Source organism: Calonectris borealis, chromosome 1, assembly GCF_964195595.1.
Source record: "Calonectris borealis chromosome 1, bCalBor7.hap1.2, whole genome shotgun sequence".
Lineage (NCBI taxonomy): Eukaryota > Metazoa > Chordata > Aves > Procellariiformes > Procellariidae > Calonectris > Calonectris borealis.
In genome coordinates this window covers 218,074,470-218,091,345 of record NC_134312.1, presented here as the reverse complement: position 1 = coordinate 218,091,345, position 16,876 = coordinate 218,074,470, and the positions used below count along the sequence as shown (strand labels likewise).

The following is a 16,876-nucleotide window of genomic DNA, read 5'->3' as shown; positions in this document are numbered from 1 at the left end:
TATAAACTTGCCCTAGGGGAAGGGGTAGAGCTCCTGATATCTACAATATTGAATAATCCCTAACTGGGGGCTGTCGTTGCTATACCCTAGGGAAAGATACTGAAAAGTTGAAAGGAGAGAAATGAGGGTCATGTAGGCTGTGTCTGTTACTCAAATAAAAGAGCTGAGGATTGGTTGCTGGCTCTAAGCCCGAATGGCTTGGGACAGCCAACATCGTGCTGTTTAACTCTTTTTCTTCCTCTCTAAAACTGCTCTTATTTATAAGAGCTTAGTGGTACAACTGGGATAGTTCTCAGAACCTTTCCAGCCCTTTAAATTTGCCAGTAGAGTTGTAGTCCTGGGGTCTGGGAGGTGATGCTGATGTGACCATGCCCTAGGCCTACACAATTATCTTCCGTAAGAAGGATCTCTTATATCTCTGCTAAAGCCTTAATATGATGCAGTGGCTAGGAGCTTTCGAAGTTCAAACTCAGCGTGCAAAGTCTAGCCATGATGTGAGCAGCAGCAGCGGCATGAGGCTGAAGGCTGGTTCCCCTTCTCCTAGACTCTTGGTGCAAGCAACCTCTTCTTGGCTGAAGCTCCTGACCAGGTTTCAAGCTCAGCGTGAGTATTGACCATACGTGAAATAGGAAACCAAGTTGGTTTTGTTCTCTCTTAAGCCTCTTAGTTTTCTCCCTCTCTTCCTTCTGGAGAGAAGTTTCTATTCTAGTTACTTCTCTGCCTTTACTCATCTACTTCGCTCTCCTGCTTCGGTCTCTTGTCCCGCGGGCTGGTGACTGCCCTTCACTTCTGCTAACTGGCTGAGGGTGAAAAGAAGGTGTCCTGACTCTCTCCATGGCAAGGTGGAGCCATGGATGGTGGTGCCAGGAGTGCATAGACAGCTGTCCTGGGTAGGACATTTCCTTCTCTTGGGCATGTGGTGGGGAGGTACAGACCACAGCGTGATCAAGTCCTAGTGACCATCTCCCTCAAGATGTCTCACCATGGCCTCTGTTACCTGATTTATCCAAAACTCTCTTCTGCCTTTCCTCTTGTCCTTTCCATTCTTTTTTCCTTGTTTTCTCTTCAGCTTAGCTGCATCCCTTCTCCTTCCTATTGCTTTCTCCTCCTGACATACTCTGCTGCTCCTTCAGGAAGCTTTAGTCCTACATTCACAGAGAGCTTTCCCCAACAGACGCCTGGACTTCCTGGTCCTATATACTTGTATTTCCCTTTTGCATCTTTTTAATGTTTGTGGCTTTGTGCCTGATGGCTTCCGTGGGCCAAGTGCCAGGGGCTGAGCATTTTTAATGTGAAGAAGGGATTTTAGAGTTCTACTCCACTGTGAGATCACTGCTTCTGGTGTCTGTATCTTCCCTGGGAGAAGACCCAGGGCACTAGGAGCAAAGGAGAGGTTGAGCTCCTGCTGCTGTATAAGGCGTCCTTCCTCCGGTGCTGCCTAGCAGAGACCCCGTGCAAACACCCCCACGTCCTGCAGCTCTGTGGGGTATTTAATGCCCTCTGCTTCATGCAGAAAGGCCGTAAGCGTGGGTTGTAGCACAGCCCTCGCACAGTGACAGCCGCTTTGGGGCACGGTGGCATCACACAGTGGCATCATCCAGGGCCAAGTGCAGGGCAGGCTGTAGAAATCTGCTGGATAGACGGCTTGGCATGGGCACGGGGAGAGCTGCACCCTGCAAAGCCTTCTTATTGTGATAACTTTGCACATTTACAACTCTTAGTAGCTGGTTCCCCCCACCCCTGGGGCCGCACACACTGCTTGAAGCTGGGGTTTGGTTTTGGACAGGTTGGTAGCCCCGTGCTTTATGGCTGCAAGGAGATGACAGCTTTGCAACCTTGCTGAAGAGTTTCCAACGCTCTGGAGACTTTTTTTGCTGTGCCCCACAGGGCAGGATGAGTGCTGTGGTGCCGTGTGTCCTGCTGACCCACTCCCGGTCATCTCTAAGCTCCATCCGTGCACAGACGTGGTTGCACCCTTGGTTGGTGCAGCCTGGTAGTGCCAACTCTATCAGGGTGGAAGGTCCTAAGAGCAAATCCCCCAACCCTCCCAGCCCACTGCGCAGGCTGGGAAACCACAGTCCCTTCCAGGTTGCCAGTGATTCATATGCAAATGCTGGGAGCAAGCAGGATGCCAGTTTGTGCCCTGCATCCCAGGAATGGGAGAGGAGCAGAGAGGAGCCAGCCAGCAAACGTGGCAGCAGTGCCCCACGGAAAGGCGGTTTCAGGATGACAACGTGCAGGGGCTGGTTATTACTAATATTTCTCTTCCGTCTAGTGTGAAACAATACAAGTTGTTCAAAGCGATGCTGGGCAATGGAGGGAAGGCTGGCTGCATCAGATTAGGGAGTTTGATCATCTTCAGCAGCAGGGTTACTTCGTGGAGCTTCCCCAGGGCTGCTTTGATCCCTGCTAGGAGCATTTAAAAATTCAGCCAACAACTGGGATCAAGTTGGAGGGGAGGGTGCAGACAGCCACACGGGGCAAACCTCCCCTTCTGTCCTCATCATCCTGAAGGACCTAATTACCTAATTATCACACGTTAATGAGGGGGACTGCAGCTCCTCCCTGACCCAGTCCATTCCTGCTCCGGGCGTCTTTTTGCTCACAGAGCTGTATTTTATTTATTGGCTTTAGTGTGGTTTCCAGCGAGCTCGGAGACTCTATCAAATGAATCGTTCCACCTGGACCCCAATTTGCTCTCCAGATGGCTCGGCCCTCTTAAGCTGCCCTGGTGTGATATATTTTCCCTGAGCTGCGATGGGTTTTCCCTGGGTCCTGGCTCCTCCCTGGCTGGCTGTTATTGACAGCTGCATGGCTAATGCCCCGTAGCTCTCCGGCATGTCATTCAGGAGAAACAAAAGCAGATTTCTCCCCCACCTCTCTGGCACTGAGGATAAAGGAGATGCTTTTGTGCTTCCCCAAGCATTGCCGGAGCAGGGCTGAGCGTGCTTTGCAAAGGGGACCTGTCTCTGCGCAGAGCCCTGACGTGGATGGGAGCTCTCCGAGAGGGAAGTTGAGTCTTCGCTAGGTCCTACCCGGAGGACACAACTTGTGGGCCAGGTAATGTTGGACTTCTTGCACTAGCAGCTGGGGAGGCTTGACAAAAAAAAAAATACAACATTTGCTGCCGTGTGGTGCTTGGATGGAGAGGGTGACCTGGAGACGAGTGTGCATGGGTGAGGGCAACGGGGCAAACCCACTCTTTCTTTGGCGTTGGCATCATTTGTCTCATGAGTAGACAGGAGGGATGTGAGCTGGGGGAAGGCATTTGGATTAATTGGGGAGGGAGGGAGTGTCTCTTTGTAAGAAGGTCAGCCCGAGCTTTTTCTTCCCAGCACTGAGCCATGCAGAGCTGTGTGTGACCCTGATGGCTCGGAAACGTGTGTGGATCAGGAGAGAAGTGGAGATATAGATGTGTTTGTCTTGGCTGGAGCTGCGTGTGTCGGGAAACGTGGAGTCCGCCGTGCTCTTTGCAAAGGCGACTCTAGAGAGCTGCCTTTGTTGTAACTTCTCTAAATCACTTTGACTAACAGCGGTTCCCTCCTGTACACAGCCCTGAGCACCCGTCAGTGGTGTTCAGGGTGTTTAGAGCCTTCACCCACTCCCACAGGATTTCTTAGATATTTAGTTAGGGCTTGTCATGCTGCTTCACTGTTCTTTAGGTCTCTGCAGCTCCCCCGTGGCATGGGCAGAGGTGTTTTCTCCGTTGCTGGGGGATTCTGGAGGCACAAAGGATACGCTGACACTTTCTTGGGGTGGAGGTGAGGATCCTGAGGACTAGATCTGGTTGTCCTACACACAGCTACCCTGGTGCAGGTGCAGCCAGGAGGTGTCCTCTGGAGCACGAGAGAATCTGAGCACCCTTGGGGTCTGTGGCCAGATGCGGTGGCCGTCCGGGAGGTGCAGGTGTAGGAAAAGAGATGAAGGACTAGAGCTAAGACAGGGATTTTGACTCCTGAGAACTTCAAGGTAATCCTCCTCAAAGGGTGTGCTACCTGCCTTCCTGCAAGGCAGTGTGTGGACACCACAAAGCCACTGATGTCTGGTAACTTGTCACCCCAGTGGGGACTTGTGCTCCTGCCAGAGGCTTGTGGCGGGATGCTCCAGAGCCTGACTTAGGGGGCTCTTAAGAGCAGAGCCTGAGCCACCCCCAAAAGGGCTCTTTGCTGTTACAGAGCCTCAGAAAAGCAATCTAAAACCTGCGTGGCTGTGGTAGAAGCTGTGATCAGGAGTGCTCTGCTGATGGCCCTCACTGGCATTCCCACTCAAGGAGTGGTGCTGACTTTCTGCCATGCTTTTAAAACACAGGCGGTGGCATCGCTCTGCACCTTTTATTTAACATCCAGCTGGTGAAAGCAGTCGGGCAAGCACCAGGAGACCTGGGTTCAATCCTGTACTTGCTCGTCCCCCCAGCATCTGGGTCTGTGCATCAGTGATGGGTCTGGGCAGGCTTCTGGGGAGAAGTGGAGGAAATGGGTCAGAGCCAACCTGTTAGTGGGACTAGGATGGTGGAGGCAGAAGTTGAGGGTTTGGGGTCTCTGATTCTGTCACTGCTGTCAGAGGTAGTCGATTCTTGTCACTGTTTTAGTGCCATGATGGTCCCCTGTTTTTCAGGCCCCCTCTCTGCAGGCGGAGGTCCTTCTCCCCAGGGATCACTCTTTACGGGCGATCTGGCTGCCTCCCCTCCACTTGAGCAGGGATCACCCTTTTGGGCGTGCAGCTGTTTGCAGCCTCCAGGCTGAGCACATGGGTGCTCAGGATGGGTCCTGCTGCTCGCGCTGTCAGTGTGAACTGTTAAAGCTCGAATGAGAGAAGTCTGCTGTGCTTCATTGCAATCACTTTATGAAGTCCTTTAGGAAAGATTTAAAATCACCTGGAGAACAAATCTAGCAGAAAGGTATGTCAGATGTGGACATCTCCCCTGCTTTTGGGCAAGTCATGTCATAGCTACCTTTGGCAAATCTCAATCTCACATCCTTTCCTCTGTTTTTTTTTTTTCCCTGGAATCAGACATCTAGGGAAACATGGTGGATAGAAAAAATCAAAATGCTGCGTTGCTCCCAACTGGGCTGTACCGCGGAGCGTTTGCATTTGGCAGGATGAGGAAAGCAGTGCATAAGAGCTGCGAGATTTTAGAAAGAAAGGAAAGGGTGTCGAGATGTTAGTATAGCATAGGTTGGGCGAGACAACTGCCTTAAAAGAAACATCTCCTAAAAGGAGAAGTTTGTCTTCTGAGATGGGGTTGGATTGGAAATATCCCAGTGCCTGTCACTGTGCTGTGGGTTGGAGGAAATGTTGGTTACTGAGGAGGAGCCACGTGTGTGGATGAAGGGGCAGAGTCCGACTATATTTTGGCTGGAATCTCTACTTCCTCATGGTATCAAGGAAGATGCAGAAACCATGATGGTGTTGGACATTGCAGTCAGATATTTTAATAGTGTACTGTTCTCTCGTCTCCTTCACTGCTTCTCAATCAGGATGCATCGAATGATGAAAGAAGAATCAAGTTTCAGGACAAGCAGCCTGGAAAATGTGACGCGGGACCCGAGCAAAGAAAAGCTGCACATGAAGCTCTGCAGTGGGTCCTGCCATGCTGAGCAAATCCTCCAGACGTTAAACTCCTACCGGCAGAGCGGCATCTTCACAGATGTGGTGCTGTTAATTGATGGACAAGAATTCCCCTGTCACCGTGCCACTTTGTCAGCCAACAGCACGTATTTCCGGGCCATGTTTGGCGGCAATCTCAAGGAAGGCCACCAGGATATCATTAACATCCAGAAGATTTCTGCTTCCACCATGTCTCTCCTTCTTGACTATATGTATGGGGGGAACATCATCATTCAGGAGGACAATGTTGAAGGCATCTTGGAACTGTCTGACTTGCTGCAGATCTCCAAGCTCAGAGATGCTTGCGTCACCTTCCTTGAAGGCCAGCTTCACCCATGCAATTGTTTGGGCATCATGAAGTTTGCTGATTCATTCTCCATTGCGTCTCTGACAGAAAAGAGCAAGAGGTTCATGCTGGAGTGTTTTGTGGAGGTGTCGTGTCATGAAGAGTTCCTGGAGATGGGTGTGAAGGAGCTGGTTGAATATCTGTCCGATGAGCAGCTGGTGGTCCCCAAGGAGGAAGTGGTCTTTGAAGCAGTCATGCGCTGGGTACGGCATGACATACCAGCCAGGAAGGGAGCCTTGAAGGACCTCCTTGAGCATGTGCGTCTGCCCCTGCTCGATCCCACCTACTTCCTGGAGAAGGTGGAAATGGATGGACTCATCCAGGACTCAAAGGAGTGCATTCCTCTACTGCACGAGGCCCGCAAGTACTACATCCTCGGGAACGAGGTCAGCTCTTTGCGATCAAGGCCCAGAAGGTAAAACACAGCATCTTCTTCCCTAGACCAGCATGGCCTAAGTTGATGGATCTTAAAGTTTGAGGGGAGTTCTTGGGTTGGTTTTTTTTTTTTTTATTTTATTTTATTTTCCTCTGATTGCTTCTCTTTTGGCCTCCCTGTTTCCAAAATGAAGGCATTGGAGTTGTTTGTCTGGTCTAAAGGATTCCTGTGAAATTTATACTGATGCATGTGACACTTTTTTTTTTGGTTGGCAAAAAGTGCTCTAGTCACACTGCTCTGGGTGTGCAGTGATGCTACCCAGATACGTGTCCAGACTATGGGCAGGAAGGGGTGTTTGTAGCTCTTTATTTCTATCTGCTTTCACCGATGGGTGGAGCACTGGGTTGAGATCCGTTTTCCATTCCCAGCTCTGCCATTGGTCTGCTCTCAGTTCACCGCTTTTGGTCTCTCTCCCACCTCATCCAGGCTCTCTGTTAGTAGGAAGGCTTGGACCAGTCTCAGTCCTCCTGGCCATCAGCATGGTGCCTAGCTCAAGGGCATTGCTGCAGGATCAGGAATTAATATCCAGGGAAAACAAAAGCAGTTACTGTCCAGGAGGTTACCTAGGCATCCGCAAATTATTATTTTTTCTTTGTTTCTTTCCATTGATTTATTGATGAACAGCAAGAAGATAAAGAGATGCTGGCCCAGGCACCTGCCGTGTAAAATGGAGGAGGCAAAGAAAAAATGATTTCTATGGTTGGGTGTGTGTAGAAATCTGCACCTTTTTGTGACTGTGAAGTTTGGATTTGATCAACCACGTTTTAAGTCTCTGCTGTTTCTCCATGGTGCCACGGGTTTCTTAGGGTGTGCTTCTAAGAGTGCTGATGGACACCTCTGCTCTGGGGTGGGTTGCCATATCAAACCAAGTTGGTTTGCAAGGCTCCCCATCCTTTTCCAGAGGACACCCATGACCACGGGGCTGCAGGACCAGGTTCTTGTGCTCTCTTGCTCTTCAGCCCGAGGAGTGCAGGTTTTTTTGCTGGTCAGTGGATCATCCTGGGCAGAAGGACGGAGGTTGCCCCAGTGCATCTCAGCAGTCCCTGGCATTTAGGGACTAGCTATTATTTACAGAACTGCTCAACAACAAGGTCTATGGTGACCTCCTGGAGGATGCAAACAGCTAAAATTCACTGGGGATAAATCCCACCCCCCAGCATCCACATATTACTTCCCTCCTTTTACAGCTTTGGTCTTAAGTGAATTGTCTCAGCCTGCACAAACCACGGCAGAGCTGGGGATTGGACCAAGTCTTGCAAATTCTCTTTCACCCTCCTTCCTCTCCCCTCCCAGAGAACTGTTCCTCTCTTGCCACCTAGTAGCTGGCAGGATTTTCCTTTCCCTGCTGTCTCGTCTGCTCACTGCTATTAGGGCTGGAGAGAGAGAATTTCCTGGAAACACTTCTCTCTCCAGGCAGAGAGCTCGTTGCAGGCGGGCTGCCAGGAACAGCTTTCCACGCTCGTGGCTGTGCCTTGAGGATTAGGCTTGATTGTGCTGGAAGGGGGAGGGTGAGTGGCAGGAGGCAATCTCATCAAGGACTTTTAAAGGTCGTTCCCATTTTCTTTCCCTATGCAGTTTGGACCCCTTCCCAGCCAATCTGGGAGGTGCCTTTGATTTGAATGTGCAGACAAAAGGGAAGGTGCAGGGGTGAAATGATTTGCCCAGCAAATCAGTAGCTGATGCAAGAGAGGACCCTGCTCTATCCATTGGACTGTGCTGCCAATGTCCTAGGTGGGATGGGAGGGATGATGGAAAGGAGTAGCCTGGCCTGGGGACTCACCCATGCCTTTCATGGTCTAGGTTCATGGAGCTGGCAGAAGTCATCATCGTCATTGGGGGCTGTGATAAGAAAGGCCTTCTGAAGCTGCCCTTCACGGACCTCTACCACCCGAAGAGCAGGCAGTGGACAGCCCTCTCCAGCGTGCCTGGCTACACCAAGTCAGAGTTTGCTGCCTGCACACTGAAGAACGATGTGTACATATCAGGTGAGATACCCTGGACCAAATGGTCCCTTCCCAGTTGCAAAGAACAGCATGACCTCTGCTTGACAGCCACTCCTTAGGTCTATTCACTAGGACTCATTCACGTGCACCCCAGCTTTGGAGCAAAGTCACTTCTTGGTGAAGTTTGTCCTTAGGTGGTTTGGATTTTGCTGTCCCAAGGAACAATTTCACCTTTGAGGGGGAGGATGGCAGTATTAGAAAACCTTTCCCTCCTGTTGGGCATCTGTCAAAAGTGTTCAGCTGTGGAATGAGCTGGTTTTGGTGTGTGCTCTCAAACAGGGTTTCCTAAAACATCAGTGTCTCCTGCCCCTCTCCCACTTAAAATATAATGCCTATCAAATGAGTTCTATATAAGGGATTTGGCAGTGTAACAGGTGCCTTCAAATCCAGACGGTGTCTCCTTTGGGAAGCTGAGTTTACATGACCATAACCTAATAGAATCATAGAATAGAATCATAGAATCATACAGGTTGGAAAAGACCTCTAAGATCATCGTGTCCAACCGTCAACCCAACACCACCATGCCCACTACACCATGTCCCTAAGCGCCTCATCTACACGTCTTTTAAATACCTCCAGGGATGGTGACTCCACCACTTCCCTGGGCAGCCTGTTCCAAGGCCTGACCACTCTTTCAGTAAAGAAATTTTTCCTAATGTTCAATCTAAACCTCCCTTGGCGCAACTTGAGGCCATTTCCTCTTGTCCTATCGCTAGTTACTTGGGAGAAGAGACCAACCCCCACCTCGCTACACCCTCCTTTCAGGTAGTTGTAGAGCGCGATGAGGTCTCCCCTCACCCTCCTCTTCTCCAGGCTAAACAACCCCAGTTCCCTCAGCCGCTCCCCATCAGACTTGTGCTCCAGGCCCTTCACCAGCTTCGTTGCCCTCCTCTGGACGCGCTCCAGCACCTCCATGTCCTTCTTGTAGTGAGGGGCCCAAAACTGAACACAGGATTCGAGGTGCGGCCTCACCAGTGCCGAGTACAGGGGCACGATCACCTCCCTATTCCTGCTGGCCACACTATTTCTGATACAGGCCAGGATGCCGTTGGCCTTCTTGGCCACCTGAGCACACTGCCGGCTCATGTTCATCCGGCTGTCAACCAGTACCCCCAGGTCCTTTTCCTCTGGGCAGCTTTCCAGCCACTCTTCCCCAAGCCTGTAGCGTTGCCTGGGGTTGTTGTGACCGAAGTGCAGGACCCGGCACTTGGCCTTGTTGAATCTCATACAGTTGGCCTCGGCCCATCGATCCAGCCTGTCCAGGTCCCTCTGCAGAGCCTTCCTACCCTCCAGCAGATCAACACTCCCGCCCAACTTGGTGTCGTCTGCAAACTTACTGAGGGAGCACTCTGTATTCTGGCCTAAGTTGTTCCATTGCATGGAGGAACTATGCAGTATTGTGGTGTAATGAGGTGATGGGGCTGTCCTTGGGATCGCACCAGCCCTCCACCCCTCTGTTTTTCAGGAGGACATATCAGCAGCAATGATGTTTGGGTGCTGAGCTCCCAGCTGAACGTCTGGATCAAGGTTGCTTGTCTGCAGAAAGGCCGATGGAGGCACAAAATGGCAACACTTCAGGGCAAGGTAAGCAATGGCCTGAATTTTGGAAGAAGCCACATAGAGCGCTGTCCCTCACTTCTCCTGCTGCCCTGTACAATGAGAAACTGTCAGCGTGTGTTTGTCTTCTGGGTCATTTAGAGACAGTTTTGATGGGAGAACAACTAGGACATAACCAAGATGTCTTTGTTTCAGTTGGGTGTGTGTTGTCACCTGAAGCAGCCACCAATGAAGTTGTAGCAATAAGATCTACCATGGGATGGTGCAAGACTTCTGCAGATGGCTGTGTTAAGTCTTTGGGTGAAAGTTATACAGTGTGGAGAGTTTCATAGAATCATAGAATGGTTTGGGTTGGAAGGGACCTTTAAAGGTCATCTAGTCCAACCCCAAAGTTTTACCGTGGCTTGATATCTGTCTTTCTGGCCAAGTCCTAGCCTCCCCTCTCATACGCCGTGATGGTGTAGCCCATTAGGTGAGTCCAGGAGTTTCTAATCGACTTGCTTTGCTCCTTTTGTGGCAGATCTACGCTGTGGGAGGCTTTGATGGTTTTTATCGCCTTTCCAGTGTGGAGTGCTATGACACCTTCTCCAACAGTTGGTCAACCTTGGCCCCACTGCCTCAAGCTGTGAGCTCGGCGGCTGTGGTCTCCTGCCTGAACAAGCTCTACGTGCTGGGCGGTGCTGTGGATGACACCGCTAACACCGACAAGGTATTGCTGGGGCATCAAGAATGGACAGAGACATAAAAAAGGTTTGCCAGGGAACATGGAGGGAAATGGGGTTGTCCTTAAGCTAAAAGGGCGCCTTTTTTTTGAAGACTAATGAAGACTCCCTTATAAGAAGATGAGAAGTCATACATTTAAATGGAAGCCAATGAGACTTAGGGACCAGAGAGGGAAGGTGTCAGGAGTTGACAGTGTATTAGGCATGGTTTCAGTAAAGCCTGTTCTGCTCCGAAGCCTGGTCAGCCCTGAGGCACCACAGGAACAAACCTGTGGGCTTTCACTTCTGAGAAGCAGCAACAGTAGTAACTGCCTGGACGAGACCTCTGCAAGCCAGGCATGACGCTTCTCGTCTCCTGAGCCGCAGGAAGAACCATCAGTTCTCAGCTCCATCTCTGAACACCTAACCATGTGCTGTCTGGGTCAAGGACAGCCACCCTGGGGGCTTGTAGTTTGTCTGGGAGACTTGAATGCAAGAGGGAATGCTAGAATCCCTCATCCTTTTGCTCACTGCACTGGTCTCTGGGTGTTGAAGCTCCCATCCGTGTTTCTGTCCCCATGCGCTTTTATTTCTAGTGAATAGTGGCTTCATCCAAGCAGGGAGATGTAGTAAATTCACGTTCCCATAGCTGCGTTTCTCTTCCCAGGTGCAGTGTTACGATCCAGAGGACAACAAGTGGACGCTCTTGTCTCCCACCCCTTTTTACCAGAGGTGCATCAGTGCCGTCTGCTTGGACAACATCATTTATGTTGTAGGTGGACTCCTCAGTAAAATCTTCAGCTACGATCCAAGGAAAGACAGCTGGCGAGAAGTGGCCACCCTCCCCGGGCCTCTGGTAAGGAAGAGATTTAGGAAAGAAGCTCTGAGCCTTCCCTCTCTCTCTAGAATAGGAGCCATCCGTGCTTTGCTGAGATTGAAGGCCAGGAAAATACATTCTGGGTTTGGCTCTGGGCATGCGAACGTGACCTCTGCAGAGCATCTCAAACATATATATTCATTATCAGTACCCATACTGCTTGGGGGATGACTGTCCCACAGCAAACCCAAGTTTTCTTGCTGAGGCTGGGGCTACAGTAGCTATTAATGCCAGAGGAGTGGATCTGTGGAGTGAAACCATTGGTGTTAAGGACTTGTTGTCCACACTATGTGTTTCAGGGTGAGGGTTATACTGGCTCTAGTTTGGTCTGTGGACTGAACACGGACTTGTGATGGTTGGTTTAGCGTCATCATGGTTTTGCACTCGAAAGCCATGCTACAATACGAGCTGTGGCACAGTGAAGAGAAATGATGGGACACGTCTCATCCCCATCTGAATTAAAATGCCCGTGTCAGTGCATCCTTATAAGTGGCTTTCACGGGGAGGTGCTGGCTGGGTCTCTGGTCTCTTGGTGTGCTTGTGAATCTGGGGGACTGCCAGAAACAGCAACGGTCCCATCACTGGCTTGAGGTATTTCAAGTGCCTAAACTCTTACTGAAGCAGCAAGATTGCAGCATCCCAAGAGCCAGACATCTCTTATCTTACCTCCTTCCACTCCCTTCCGCTGGGCAGGTGGAAGTTGAGCCCATTGCAATGACTTACCCTCCTGCTCAGCCCCCTTGCCTAAAGCTGGAGGCTTGCTCCTCAGCTTTTGGGCTTTCCTTCTGCTTTTCAGGAGAGTTGTGGCCTGACGGTGTGTGGAGGGAAGATTTACATCCTGGGTGGCCGAGACGAGAACGGAGAAGGCACGGACAAAGCGTTCACTTTCGACCCGGTAACGGGGAGCGTGGAGCAGCAGCCGCCGCTGCAGCGCTGTACCAGTTATCACGGCTGCGTGACCATCCTGCAGCGCATGAACAGATGACCACAGGGCTCCAACGGCGTCCACCTCCAACCCAGAGCCTCCCCTTGAGATACTGGCCACCCAGCATGTGGACAGACATCTCACCTTTGTGCGGGGAAGGGCAGTACAAGCCACTGAAGAAGATGTGCTCCAGCCAGCCCTTGAGCAGCCTCTATTTTGTTTTTCCTGGTCTCATGTGGCTTTGATGCTGGTCTAGGTCAGAGGATGAAAGGGTGCTGGGCTGTGTGAAGCTGCATCGCAGACCTTGCCACAGCAGGATTCAAGTATCTTTGCAGCCCCTGGAACTACTGAGTTTGACCTTTACTTAGGTTTTCCTGGCTGTAGCTTACAGTTTTCTGTTATGTTGGCAGCAGAGGCTCGCTGTCCTGCAAGGACATTTATTCGCTGCTTTCTGATGCCCAAGACTGTTGCAGTAACAATTACAGTTACAGGATCCAATTCCTTAGCTAAAGCTATCAGATATTTGTGCATTTAGCTCTGTAGAACCCTGTGTCAAACCACGGTGGTGACCTAAATGGCCATTAACATCCATGAACAGCTAGTCCCATCACAGTGGAGAGCTGAGATTGAGACTTCAAAGCTGATATCCCAAGAAAATTTCTCCACTAAATCCCCAAAAGCCTGGTTAAATAGTCCAAGCTCTGATTCCATTCTGCACATGCTGTATGGGGGTCTATTCCCCTAAAGAACAGAGTGCTGTGTCTTTTCATACATGTTTTGTGGTTGGACTGCTGTCTCACCGTGTCTTTGTCATTGAGAGGACAAGTGGATCGTGTAGCCAAGAGTTCCTTTTTTGGAGAGCAGAGGTAGGGGAATATTAACATGTAGGAATTAAGCATGAAGACCTGAAGCATGGTAGCCACAGAATCACATCTGGCTCATTTTGGCTCTGGAGTCTGCTAGCAAGTATTAAAATAAACTCAATATTTAATAGATTTATGACAGTGTCCCTGGGAGCCTGAATATGCAGCTCATTTGGAAGGCAAGCGTTCGATTGCACAGACTGCATTGCTCCAAGCCAGTTGGTTTCAGGTCTAGAAATGATCCTGAGCACATTTGCTTTGGTAGAATAACCATAGCTTTTGGTGTCAGTGTCTTTAGTCCATGACTGGAACTGGTAATTTCTGATGGCTCCATGTAAATGTTCATGATGTTCAATGAGGGACTTAGTTGCTGCCGAATGTAGAGTGGGGTCTCTTAAAAACTCCCATCACTTGTACGTTGCAGGGTGCACCCCTCTACAGCAGGCTGCTGGCTGGCTGCTGTTTTCTCTGCACCTTCCTTTCCTCAATCCAATGATGACTTCTTCCTGAAGTAGGGGAAACGACCCTGTCCACTGGCCCAGATACTCCCCTTTTCAGGGCCTTTTAATTCTCTTAAACCTCCTGTTTTTGCCTGCTTCCACCATATAGCTGTTTTTTAGGTGGTCCTCTTTAGTACTTCTGTTCTCTGTCAACTCTGAGAAGTTCACCTCTTCTTTGTGGTGATATCAGGCTTACCTGTAAAATATGGCAAAGAGAAATTCCTGCTGAAGAGCCAAAATCGGCTTTAACCAGGGCACGCTGATCTCCTTTTTAGGAAATGTGTGCTCTTCCATTGCCTAAACGACGAGCAAGGTGTTTCATTGCCTGAAATGCACCGTAAGCTCTTCATAGTCACATCTGGAAAATCTCAGGGCTACCATAGCCATTTTGTTCATCAAGGTGCCCTATTTGGATGTTCTCAGCCTCAAATTCTCCTTAAGGCCTGTGCATGGGGGTTAGCCCTTTTATCAGATCATGAGCAGCACAATGTGTCCCTTAAGCAATATACAGGAGATTCAATGCTGGTATAGGTTATTCCCTTGAGGAGAGAAAAGGAGATTCATGCTGGTAAAGGCAATTTTATTTGCAATTAAATTGCATCCACAGCTGGGTCTTTAATGGGGATGGAGATTTGGGGGGAAACTGGCACCTTTCCTTCAGTTAGTTAAATTGGCACAAAAGAAAGCACGAGCACATCAACCCATGCTGTGATAGCCTTCAGGGCCAGAGAGACCTTTATCCTCCTATAGCCTGATTTCCTGAGGACCACAAATCACAGTCCATCTTTCCATCTCGGTTTTGCCTCTCTTACTGTTCCCCCGTACCTTAAGCAATTCACTGCTTTGGTATGGGCACCCCTTCAAAGTGTGTGGCTTGGGACCCAGTATCTCCATCTCGCCCTATGAGGTCGAGGAGGTTCTTAATTCTCCACAGACTGTCCCATTAGCATGTCCCTCCTCTTGGTCTGCGCTTTGGAAAACGCTGTTGGTGTTCCAAGAGAATGAGCGTACCCAAGGGCATGCATTGAGCGAAATCTCAGCTGAGGATGGTGAGGCATCGCGAGGAATCAGGCCTTATAAAAGGGGTGGTCCTCATGCCGAATTTCTGCCTTGCCTAAGGTAAATAGAACAGGGCTGTGAACACAGATGTGTCTTGCTTGGCTGCTGGCAGACCTTTGCGCTCTTGTTCTTGAAAAGAGCGTAGTAATATATTTGGATATAGCAATAGCCTTGATAAGAAAAAGGAAGGGTTTTCCAGTTGCACTTACAACTTCTCTTTCCACAGTCTTTCCTGATTTTCCTAATGCCTCCTGGGAGTCTCTTGCTGTACTTCACACCTTATTCCCGTAGAAGTAAGCACACTCAAAAAGGTAGAAGATATTCTCGTCAGCTTTCCCCTGTGCTTTTGACATGTGTGGTGTGTTGCAATAGGTGTAACATGGTGGTGGAAGTTGTGGCATAGATACTAAAACGTTTGGCTCGTTCTTGGTCCTGATATTCATTGTACCACTGAAATGTGTTTGTATTTTGTAAGGGCTGTGGGCACACAGGGGAGGGTTAGGGAAGGAATTTAACTTGGGGTTTTTTAGAAGTAAATATTCACCTTGACTCCTACGTGCTTTTGCTGCAGGAATTTCATTTGTGCATATTGCTTCATGGCATTCCAAAAATACATTGTTGATGGAGCATCAGAGAAGCTTTGGGAGCACCATCCTTGCGATGTCCCAGCCTCTGTCTGGGATACCTGAATCCTCAGTCTGAGCAAGTAGGAAGTTCACGGTATTACTTTTTGTCTGCAGGGAATGATATCTTTAACTATTATATGGGGTCACGGCCAAGTCAGTGTAGAGAAGGTGCCTGGATCACTCAAACTCAGCTGAAAGATGGGGAAACTTTTACTCATATTTTGGCATGATGGAAAGAGTATTTCCAGAGAAAATGAAAAAGTATTTGTCTTGGCTGATTCTTGCTCTTCTTTGGTGTGGCAGAAGAACACAAAACATGAAACTGGCTGCCACTACCTTCTGCTTCAGTTTCTGAGAAGGCTTTTCTCAGACCACATGTAAAGCACCTCCTTGCTGTGTTTACAGTAATACACAGAACGTGCTGTGGGAGCTTTGTATAGCAAAAGACGTAGAAGAAAGTAGTGATCATCTGCAAAGCATGTGCGGTAGTTTCAGCTTTGTGTATTTAAGCTTTTAAAAACAAAATAAATGACTTTTTTTTGCACTCCAAAACAGCACCTGTCAATCACTTCCAAGTAGTACTTAAACCATCCCTTCCTCCCCCCCCATCCTTTTGGTTTTCCTGCTGCCTGTCTCAGCAGTTGTGTTATTTTGGGTATGTTTGTATTTTGGATGGGAGCCAGAGGGAAGAAAAAGCTTTTTGTGAACAAATCACATGGATGGTGTAGACAGCAAGACCTCCAGGGACTGATAACATTTGTCCATGACACACAAACTAGAAGAATTATCAACAACCGGGAAGACAGGGCTGCTGTGGAAAGCAAGCTGGGCTGCTTGATAGCCTTTGCTACCTAGTCCAAAAAAAAAAGCCTTTTTCGTGAAGGTAAATGAGATGTGATGCAACTGGGCAAGAAACAAATGCCACCCAGAGCTAGAGAAGGATCCTGTGGACAGCGTTCAGAGAGGGATTTGGTGGGTAGAGTGGAGAAGCAGCTGAAATAGTTTCCAATGTGACGCTTAGCAGAGATGTGATTTTGGGATGTGTGCGCAGAGGGGTGACACAGAGGGCTGCACTGGGTCACTGCTGTCATTGCAGTGCAGAAGGGACTGTGGGAGCAGATCCACTTGGTGGAGCATGTGAAAATCCTGAGGAGCAGAGTAGAGCCATCAAAATTATTCAGGAGTGGGATAAGGATTACAGGGTGCTCAGTCTGTGATATTCAGCAGAAAGAAGGCACAGACACTTTTGATACCAAGTCTTGATGACCTGAGTGTCATACAGATACCTTCACAGACACTGCTGGGTCCTTCAGTTCGCCAGCAAGCAAAGCCCAATTGTGGGAAGATCAAGTCATGTTTATCTAAACGAGGGTTTA

At 49.4% G+C, this 16,876-nt stretch overlaps 1 protein-coding gene across 1 annotated transcript; it reads left to right on the top strand.

Annotated features, from left to right (window-relative positions):
- The first annotated feature begins 2,604 nt into the window (after positions 1-2,604).
- On the top strand, positions 2,605-16,048 carry KLHL35 (kelch like family member 35). Its single transcript, XM_075140628.1, has 7 exons — positions 2,605-3,060; positions 5,478-6,368; positions 8,190-8,374; positions 9,858-9,976; positions 10,470-10,658; positions 11,318-11,506; positions 12,324-16,048. Exons 2-7 carry the CDS (start codon positions 5,479-5,481, stop codon positions 12,510-12,512), a joined length of 1,761 nt encoding a protein of 586 aa, XP_074996729.1. The 5' UTR covers positions 2,605-3,060; position 5,478; the 3' UTR covers positions 12,513-16,048.
- The last annotated feature ends 828 nt before the right edge of the window (positions 16,049-16,876 follow it).

What these genes read in the sequence shown, in the direction of transcription:
- KLHL35 (XM_075140628.1), top strand. Translation starts at nt 5,479, where the DNA reads ATGCATCGAATGATGAAAGAAGAATCAAGTTTCAGGACAAGCAGCCTG. An exon ending in GAACGATGTGTACATATCAG is followed by an intron (nt 8,375 to 9,857) that starts GTGAGATACCCT and finishes TCTGTTTTTCAG; the next exon opens with GAGGACATATCAGCAGCAAT. An exon ending in ACACCGCTAACACCGACAAG is followed by an intron (nt 10,659 to 11,317) that starts GTATTGCTGGGG and finishes TTCTCTTCCCAG; the next exon opens with GTGCAGTGTTACGATCCAGA.